At 35.9% G+C, this 10,674-nt stretch overlaps 1 protein-coding gene across 1 annotated transcript; it reads right to left on the bottom strand.

Moving 5' to 3' along the window:
* Positions 1 to 262: 262 nt before the first annotated feature.
* LOC132741212 (failed axon connections homolog) lies at positions 263 to 10,064 on the bottom strand. Its single transcript, XM_060729340.1, has 5 exons — positions 9,968 to 10,064; positions 7,212 to 7,408; positions 5,443 to 5,654; positions 4,601 to 4,720; positions 263 to 3,628 (listed from the first exon to the last, which is right to left on the bottom strand). The coding sequence occupies exons 1-5, from the start codon at positions 10,025 to 10,027 to the stop codon at positions 3,534 to 3,536; spliced, it is 684 nt and encodes a 227-aa protein (XP_060585323.1). The 5' UTR covers positions 10,028 to 10,064; the 3' UTR covers positions 263 to 3,533.
* Positions 10,065 to 10,674: the final 610 nt, after the last annotated feature.

Here is a 10,674-nt window from a genome sequence, read left to right as displayed (position 1 = left end):
AGAACTTTCTTTTAGCTTTTTTGACTACCTTGTACATCAGACTGGAACTATCTATTTAGAGGTCTACCTGTAGATTATACCTGTGAAGTTTTGTCAAAATCCATCTTGTAATTTAGAATGAAATTTTGTTTTAAAGTAGGGAATGTTGTTTTTAAGAAGGAAATTTTGCTTAACAACAGCTTGTCATCACTTTTTGATCAAGTCAGCTAAAAAGGCAGGAGCTTAACGGCTATCAATTAAAATAAAAGACAAAATGACCCAAAAGATTATCTATTTTTATAAACCATATACAACAAGCAAATTCGTTGAATTTATATCCCCGCCGAGTACTGGTTATTATTAACACAACAACTGAAGACATAAGGCTTTATTTATATATTAATCATTGCATAAACAGTAATATTCTTTGAACTTGATAAATATTCAGGGCAATAACAGGGACATAACTTTGTGTTAAATAGAAAAATCTGGAAATGCCAATGAGATGTATGCATACAACATAACTAATCAAGGGCCATAAATCTGAGTTATAAGTATCTGACTGGAACAAGGCGACTATATGCATATCTCCTCTTAGTATCCCATAAAGTTTCATTGAATTCCAGCCAGTAGTAGCAGAGAAGTAGCGAGGAAACAAATATTTTTCTATATGGATACTGCATAACTAATCAAGGGCCATAACTCTGAGTTAAAGTGTCTGACCGGAACAAGCCAACGATATGCGCATCTCCTCTTGGTATTGAAGGTTCCCATAAAGTTTCGTTGAATTCCAGCCAGTAGTTGCAGAGAAGTAGTGCGGAAACGATTTTTACTCTATATGCATACTACATAACTAATCAAGGGCCATAACTCTGAGTTAATGTGTCTGACCGGAACAAGCCGACGATATGCCCATCTCCTCTTGATATTGATGATTCCCATAAAGTTTCGTTGAATTCCAGCCAGTAGTTGCAGAGAACTACACCGGAAACGATTTTTACTCCATATGCATATTGCATAACTAATCAAGGGCCATTACTCTGAGTTAAAGTGTCTGACCCGAACAAGCCGACGATATGCGCATCTCCTCTTAGTATTGAAGGTTCCCATGAAATTTCGTTGAATTCCAGCCAGTAGTTGCAGAGAAGTAGCGCGGAAACGATTTTTACTCCATATGCATACTTCATAACTAATCAAGGGCCATAACTCTGAGTTAAAGTGTCTGACCGGAACAAGCCGACGATATGCGCATCTCTTCTTGATATTGATGATTCCCATGAAGTTTCGTTGAATTCCAGCCAGTAGTTGCAGAGAACTACTCCGGAAACGAAATTCGGACGGACGGACGGACAAACGGACGGACGGACGGTCAGATGCGCATCTCCTCTTGATATTGATGATTCCCATAAAGTTTCGTTGAATTCCAGCAAGTAGTTGCAGAGAACTACTCCGGAAACGAAATTCTGACGGACAGAAGGACGAACGGACGGACGGAAGGACGGACGGACAACGCCAAAACTATATCCCCCTCCCGATTCAATCGGCGGGGGATAAAAATAACAACACATTGTCACAAAAGATATTGTGCATCAAAATTAATATAATAGTATTTAATAATAACAAGAATTTGTAACAGAGTTACCAACGTCCCCCGCCTCGGGAAATTTTATATGAAGCATAAAATTGTGCTATTTCAAAAGATTGAGGTTATAATGGATCTCAGGACATTTACTCCAAAATTATGATCAATGCTAGATCTGCAAATGTAACAATAAATTTGTTAAAAAAATAAAATGAAACACGGAATTTAAAAATCTCTCATGTTAAGATTTGACCTCTTAGTGTGACCTTGACCTTGGAGGTAGGGGAGCAGGTGTTGTGCATGACATAACGTCTTATTATTGAGACTATTTGTGCCAAGTATTTTCAAAATCCCTTGAACTATGAAGAAGTTATAGATTGGACACAAAATATACCCTTATAATAACAGACTATGTAAATCTTTGATCTCTAAGTGTGACCTTGACCTTGGAGGTAGGGACACAGATGTTACGCATGACATATCATCTAATCATTGTGACTATTTGTCCCAAGTATTTTCAAAATCCCTTAATCTATGAAGAAGTAATGGACGGGACAAAAAAAATATACCAAATAACAGACTCTGTTAACATTTGACCTCTAAGTGTGACCTCGACCTTGGATGTAGGGGTGCAGGTGTTGTACCTTACAATATTGTCTTATTATGGTGACTATTTGTGCCAAGTTATTTTAAAATCCCTTGAACTATGAAGAAGTTCTAGATTTGACACAAATATACCCTATAACAGACTATGTTAATTTTTGACCCCTAAGTGTGACCTTGACCTTGGAGGTAGGGATGCAGGTGTTGCGCATGACACATCCTCTTATTATAGTGACTTTTTGTGCATAGTATTTTCAAAATCCTTGGATCTATGAAAAAGTTATGGACCGGACACAAAATATACCCTGTAACAGACTATGTAAGTATTTGACCTCCAAGTGTGACCTTGACCTTGGAGGTAGGTGACCGTTTTTTGCGCATGACACATCGTCTGATTATTGTGAACAATTATGGCAAGTTTTTACAAAATCCCTTTCATAGATAAGAAAGTTATGGACCGGACACGACATATACCCTCAAATAGACAATGTTAACCTTGAATGAGCAAGTACGACCTTGACCCTGAAGGTACGGATCTGGTTGTTGCGCATGACACATCCTCTTATTATAACAAACATTTGTGCCAAGTTATTTCAAATTCCTTTGATAAATGACAAAGTTATGGACCGGACACGAAATATATCCTGTAACAGACTATGTTAATATTTGACCTCCAAGTGTGACCTTGACATTGAAGGTAGGTGACTGGTTTTTGCGCATGACACATCGTCTGATTATTGTGAACAATTATGGCAAGTATTTACAAAATCCCTTCATAGATAAGAAAGTTATGGACCGGACACGACATATACCCTCAAATAGGCAATGTTGACCTTGAATGAGCAAGTGCGACCTTGACCCTGGAGGTAGGGGTCTGGTTGTTGCGCATGACACATCGTCTTATTATAATAAACATTTGTGCCAAGTTATTTCAAATTCCTTTCATAAATGACAAAGTTATGGACCGGACACGAAAGTGTGACGGACGGACGGACAGACGGACGGACAGACGGACGGAGCCTATTTCTATATCCCCCTTTTTTCTTCGAAAAGGCGGGGGACAATAACACAATATTAGTTATGTGTACCTGATTATTTAGTGTTTTACTGTGCAATATGGCTTTTATAGCAACCTCATAAATGTACAATATACAACCTAATGAAAATCAGCAATTATCTTCAATTTACTGTCAATAAAACACAAATTCTGTTCTGTTCTGTTCCCTATCAAAAAGAACCCTGACTATATTGGACACAAATTCAAATTAATGGCATTGTTAGTGTCGAACACATAGAAACACATTGCGTAGAAGCAGATATTTTAATCTTTTGACATAATATTTCTGGTGAAAGCTTCAAACAGAGCAAGTTACTTTTTCACAGCAGCAAGAATTTCCTCCCAGTCCATCCAGTAGGTGTCTTTGATTCTGTCCAAGTAGTGTGCCACGTTTTTAAGTTCATCACCTTTAAGTAAACATATCTAAACACCTTTAATACAATGTTTTATCAAAACATAAACATAAAAATACCATATGAGCCGCGCCATGACAAAACCAACATAATGCGTTTGCGACCAGCATGGATCCATGCCAGCCTGCGCTGATAAGGATCCATGCTGTTTGCTTTCAGTTTCTCTACTTATAATAGGGTTTGTAAGCGAACAGCATTGATCCTGGTCAGACTGCGCAAGCTGGTCAAAAGCATGATGTTGGTTTTGTCGTGGCGCGGCTCATATCTTTAGTCAGGTTATGTATTACAGTCATAGTACAGGTAATTTATATAATAATGATCCAGATGATGATAATTGTACCAGTTTTAATATCTTAAAATGTCATTCATGTAATCCTGGAAAAAGTGATACCGTTCTGTAAGTAAATTGTTAAAAATTTGCAAGATATTACACAATTTTCTCTGATTGTAACTCTAAATAGCCAATCCAAAATAATGACAATAATTAAGAAACAAGATTGCCGTTGTGTAAAAATGCTATGCCAACGCATTAATACACTTAATTCATTTCTACATGGAATAGAATTCTTTGAACAATTTCACCAAAGGAACAATCTTGGCAAGTTTGGTTGAAATCGGACTAGAGGTTTCTGAGGAGAAGATTTTTTAACGTTTCTATATAATTTATAAAAGACACACACACTGATGAATCGCTATATGCCACCGTATCGCTGACTGCCGTGGCATAAAAACAAAATAACATGACAGCTTGCAATTTTTAACCAAAAAAAAAGTTTGAAGCAGTCATTATATATATTTAACTATCAAACTGGCCTACATTGTATTTTGTTGTGTACTGAACAAGGTGCATGTAAAACGTTTTAATTTCACAATTTTCAGAGTATGATTTTGAATGAAATGTAGCACATAGCTGAATTTACTTAACAAATTCTAAACTTTTTTACTATCAGCTTAAAATATACAAACTTGTCAGGAGTTGACGTCCAGGACAAGACTCCGGAGTACACCAGCGGATCTGAGACAAAATACCAAAGGCTGCACAGTCTGTTTCCGTTATCTTATCGCCCATGATGTACTTCTTATCGCCTGTGAGATAACAATATTGTCTTACTTTAACACCATACATAAATGCCCTTGAAATTCAAGTTAAATGAGCATGATTTAAGAGATAGGAATATACTTGTTGACACTGTCTGGTTAACCAGCAATAAATGTAAAATACAGTCATTTAACTGTATACGGAAATGAGGTACATGTAATTTTTAAACCCAAAGAAATGTTATATTTACAAATGTAAGCCGTTAAGAACATTGACAAAATATGATAAAATAATGCTGAACAACATGACTCTACAAGTGTGAAAAGTTCTCACACTAAACATGATTTTATCAACAGTGCAAAGTGCGCGAGCGTGTTGCATGGAACTAGATTAAAGCGGCCTTCAGCTTTTCTAATAGTTAAATATGTTTTTTTTAAATAAATCAAAATAATTAATGTTGAAAATGAAATTTGCTGTCTTTAAAATACGTAAACAATATGGAAACCCCTCGATTACCCTAATCTACCGGTCCGCTCTCTATATTTAAACTAGTAAAGCAGACGATTTGTTTTCCGTTCTCTATTTTTAGAAACAAACGTCACTACTGCGTTATAAATAGCTCACAGGACGCTGTGTTGAGGATGGCTAAAAGGTGTTATGATGCACTTTTCCGAGATATATTTACTAAAATACTTAAATTGAAACAACATAGTATCGTTTTTCTAACAAAATATAAAAGATGAAGGCCGCTTTAAAGTTTAAACCTCACCTAACAAATCTGAGAACTTTTTTTTTAGATCATTTCGCATCAACTGATGTACTTCCTCGTCACTATGGCGACCAATTCCTACAGTGTAAGATGTTTTAATTATTCCAGGCCGCATAGTAATTTTGAGCAAAGCTGCCACTGGACCTGGCACTTTTAGGAATTTCCGTAACATTTCATCGCCAAAAATTACCCAGCGACTGTAGACATTTAGCCTGAAAAAAATAAGGAAATAAATAAGGCTGGACGCAAAGTTAACACAATATTATAGGCGTTTAAGAATTAAGTAGACATTCCCAAGCCTTTCACTGGTTTGCAATTTTAATACTTGTATCGCACTATCTAATACATATAAAATATACTTTTTATCACGGTATTCCTAATTGGTCGTTTTGCATATTTTGAGTAAAACATGTTAAAAGTATTTTTTTTTACATTGCAACATTTATAAAATAGAGGATATTGAATGAGTGTAAGTTTAATACTGAATTTATTGCACGAGTTGAATAAAATTATATTATGCGAGTGCAACGAGTGCAATAAGTTCAGAAATGAACTTACACGAATTTAATATTCTATTTATCACAAACCCAAAATAAAGACCGTTTAAAGTGAAATAAGAGTCATTTTTCATTGACGCGCCTATAGTATTTATCATGCAACTGCTATGGTAACTGCCCGATAACACTTGCCTGATAATTATTTTTGATATCAGGTCAGTAACCTGATATCAAAAATAAGCCCCGCCCATGTTAACGGACTTTTTTCAATTGCTTAGATCTATATTCTCATTTTCATCAGCATGTGAATTCTACAATGTAATCTCATTCCCTTACAAGTCTTGAATCAAGGTGCGATATTTATTTATTTATTATTTCGATTTCAATTACGAATAAATTAGATAGCGAATAGTTTGAAGTGACGTCATAATTTATATTGCAAATGACATCATCGATGTTCACGTCATACTATACATGTAATCATAACAAACAGGCTAGACAATTTTCTTTGAGAACTTGTAAATGTTTACTTTATTTCGCCGGATTATTATTTAATAAGTGAACAAATTGTTTCGTTTGAAAAATATGACGCATGTTTGTGTAGCTTTTGTTTGATTGCCGATTTGACTTTTCTTTGATTGAAATAATCGAGAACTTTTGAATTTGACAATTCAAGACAAAAATTGCAGTAAAATTTAGTTTATGTGATTCTAAGCGGATTTTTGGATCGATGTTTAAATTAAAGGTAAGAATGTTATCGTATTAGGCCTACATTCTGTTGTATCTTTTATCCGAGTCGAAAGAAAAAATGGCCTCCAATTACAAATTCTAAGTTTCAGGGGCGGAGGAATTTGTTTTCAAGAATTATTTCTTTGAACAAAAATCCCCCTTTTTAACGAAATTCGCTATTTAAAAGTAGATTATTTTGTTATTTTGACAGTTATTATGTGTTACATGATAAATAGAAAAACATGCTACTGTCTTTTGATATCAATTTTATCAGGCTCGGCTGATATGGGCAGAAAGGGCTCGGCAAGCCTCGCCCTTTCTAGCCCATATCAACCTCGCCTGATAAAATTGATATCAAAAGACAGTAGCATGTTATTCTCTATAACGCAAACATTTAGCGCGTCTTTACACAAAGTTTGTATAACGCTAATGACGTCACGTCAAAATATATGCACGGCCGTGAAATACCATATTTACGGAGTCGCCAAATCGGCACGGATGTGTGATAAATAGAGGATATTGAATGAGAAAGCTTCCACGAACCAGTACGTGTATTCTTCCAACCATTTCTGTATCGCCCATGCAACAGCCCGTTCTTGTTTGCTAAGATGACTGTTCATATCAAAGTTGAATTCCTTGTTAAAGTACTCAATTATTAACTGAGAGTCTCCCATTGTAATACCGTTATATTCTATCCATGGTGTTTTATTCTTCGGTCCGCCTTTGTAATTAAAATCAAGCTGAAAATATATGTAAAGTAGAGAAACTGACAGCGAACAGCATGGATCCTGATCAGACTGCGCGGATGCGCAGGCTGGTCTGGATCCATGCTGGTTGCAAACGCATTATGTTGGTTTTGTCATTGCATGGCTCAAATATTGATAAAAACAATAGATATATAGATCATTTGGATATTCTTAATGAAAAAAAAATGTTGATAATGTTCTATGTGATTTAGTATGAACAGTCAAATGATAAATATCATTTTGTTCAAAATACATTTTATTATCTGCTATATAAATACATGTAATATCGGATCATGTACATGTATCTCACACTTGCCAACAACAACCATACATATCATTCTTTCATGGTTTGGTGTTATAATATCAGATACTTAATAGTATTAAAATGTTTACCATAGTATCTCGTGCGCTTCACTTAATTATCTCGTGCGCACCACTTAGTAACGCGTGACCACGGCATAGTTTCTCGTGCATACCACTTAATTATCTCGTACGCACGACTTAGTATTTGGTGGCCACGACATAGTATCCCGTGTGCACCACTTAATTATCTGGTGCCCAAGACTTACTAACGCGTGACCAAGGCATAGTATCTAGTTCGCACCACTTAATTATCTCGTACGCACGGCTTGGTAACGCGTGACCACGGCATAGTATCTCGTGAGTACCACTTAATCATCTCGTACGCACGACTTAGTATTTGGTGGCCACGACATAGTATCTCGTGCGCACGAGATAAATCAAGAAGTATCTTTAAAAAAAGATACTCGGCCGAACTAAAACGTTTTTTGCACTTGGACCGATTTGGTTTGGGGACGAAACGTTCTGTTTGCATGTTAAGTGGTGGTTTCGTTCATTTTTGTAACTCATTAAAGCAGCGAAAAATAATCTGTACTAAGATGCATGGTAAAATTGAAGAAGAAGGCATGGTTAAACAAAACTAAAGTATGTTAAATTTAGCTTGATAGTAAAAGAGCTTATAATTGTATGATACCTTGTCGTTTGTTTCCAGAAATCCTTTAGATCAATTTAGAAGTAGACGCGTATACCATGTCAGAAAAATCCTTTATGTTACTTTAACAATTTTACAATGGCCAATCAGATTCCGAGATTTCAGATTGTAAATCATTAATGACCAATGAAATTTTTACAAATATTAAGCTCTTCCCTGTAAATTTTACAGGAAGTTCAACCCAAAACATACGGCCTGCGGCCGAAAAAAAACACCCATGTCACCTTTGTGCCACCGTACGATTGACCCCAACCCTTAATATTAAGTTATCATCACAACTACGGGTAATAAAACTAAATTCATATACAATATTCTTAACACTCCCTGGTATTTATCAAATTCCCCTTCTATTACTGACAGTTACACGTTTATATTTCGTTTGGGAATGATTGTCGATATTAAAACGTTAATTACATTGGTTTGTTTTGGTTGATTTTCCATCAAATGTATATACAACACAGTTATAGCCGATGTACACAATTACTTTACTGATCATATAAAGACCAGCAATCCAGAGACCCGTGGTTCGAGTCCCGGCTGCGGCGTGCCGATTTTTCGTGCGATTTTTTAATGTATAATTTCCCTCTCATGACTTTCATTCATTGATATATAGAATGTATATACATTCTTAGTGTGATAGTAATTCAGATATCTTCTAGATGAGAGACAATTAATGGTTGCTCATTATCCCGTGGGTTCAAATAACTATATACCAGATTCTACATTACCCAAGATATCCAACGTTGTTAAGCTATCCAACCTGGTTAAGATATCGAACGTGGTGAAGATATCCAACGTGGTTAAGATATCCAACGTGATTGTAACGCAGGAATCCTCAAATAAGGCAGGGATTGTGCAGAAGTAACGCAGGAATTTTGCAAATTGTAAAATATTAACATATTCCTAGAAATAATTGTTAATGCTGGTACATCATAGCAGGCGTATGAGTTTATTTATTTCTGTTAATTTGATTTATGATAAAATATTTTGGTCCGTTTATTTACCCTGTTACTCGTTTTGGCCATGACTTTGCACAGATTCGGCGGTAATTTTTGTTAATTTCACATTGCTGTCACACTGGACTGTGGCAATGTACGACTTTACAGTGACCACAGAAAATGTACAAGTTCGCCGGCAAGCGTGACCAAATCGCGAGAAAAAGACCCAAAATAAATCAAATTCTAAAACCTATGCGATCATAATGCGTTCTCAGGGCGCGCCCGCCGCGACTTCTGGTGTCTAAAACAAACGCCTTGACTCGGCGATCATTGGCGATCATGGCAACCATAGCACGATTCCTTGCGTTTTCACCACGGTAATACCACGCTTATGGCGACCTTAACATACTGTGGGTCTATTTTTCGTCGCCGCAGCAGCGCAGTAAGGACGTCTCTCCGGTGTGACGGCACTATTACTGGATATACACGGTGACCACGCATCCGCCTGGAAAGTCGCCATAGGACCTTTGCGGTGCCCCATTACCCGCAATTTTAACATCAAAGGGATATATCAACGAAATGAAATAATTGTTTGTCATTTACCTGGAACGGTATTTTATGTATCCGCAAATACGTTTCTAACTTCATCACAAAGTGGCCCATATTCGGAATAGTTTTGGTTCGAGGAAACACATGAAGAACAAGCAATTATCATAGTATTGCAAGCAATCCATAAGTCCCCTACCGGTAAGAGCCCATTTAGCAACATTCTGAAGGGCCATTGGCCATTCACTTAGGTTTTTATTTTAAGTAAATTTGTTGAAAAAGTTCTTTAAAAATGATCACAGGAAACAGTTTTTATGTACAGACAGACGGACTGAAGGACACTCTAAAGTTATTTTTTAAACATCCCTGTTATCAATATATAACATTTTTAAAATCCTATCATGATTGAAGAAGTTGGAGTAAAAATTACCAATTTCTCAAAAAAAAGTCTAAGTTCAAAAGGGGCATAATTCTGGAAATAGTCTTGCTAGAGTATTGAACACTCACAAATGTTGAGTGACAATAAGAAACATTTATATGAAGTTTGAAGTAGATACATTCAGAAAAAGAAGTTATTAAAAAAAAAAACAGTTATTAAAAAAAACAATGTTTTTTTCATGAAAATTTTAAGTTCAAAGAAGGTAATTCTGATAAATTTTGTGCTAGAGTTGTAAACCTTGTCACATATGATGTGGTTGATGACAAGCAACTTATATTTAAAGTTTGAAGAAAATACCTTAAGAAATAAAGAACTTATAGTGAAA

Source organism: Ruditapes philippinarum, unplaced genomic scaffold (assembly GCF_026571515.1).
Source record: "Ruditapes philippinarum isolate M1 unplaced genomic scaffold, ASM2657151v2 ctg4080_1_1_1_1, whole genome shotgun sequence".
NCBI classification, from domain to species: Eukaryota; Metazoa; Mollusca; class Bivalvia; order Venerida; family Veneridae; genus Ruditapes; species Ruditapes philippinarum.
This window is presented reverse-complemented; position numbering and strand designations above follow the sequence as displayed.

What these genes read in the sequence shown, in the direction of transcription:
- LOC132741212 (XM_060729340.1), bottom strand. Translation starts at nt 10,027, where the DNA reads ATGGGCCACTTTGTGATGAAGTTAGAAACGTATTTGCGGATACATAAA. An exon ending in TACATAAAATACCGTTCCAG is followed by an intron (nt 7,409 to 9,967) that starts GTAAATGACAAA and finishes ATATATTTTCAG; the next exon opens with CTTGATTTTAATTACAAAGG. An exon ending in TGGACGTCAACTCCTGACAA is followed by an intron (nt 3,629 to 4,600) that starts GTTTGTATATTT and finishes GTTTACTTAAAG; the next exon opens with GTGATGAACTTAAAAACGTG.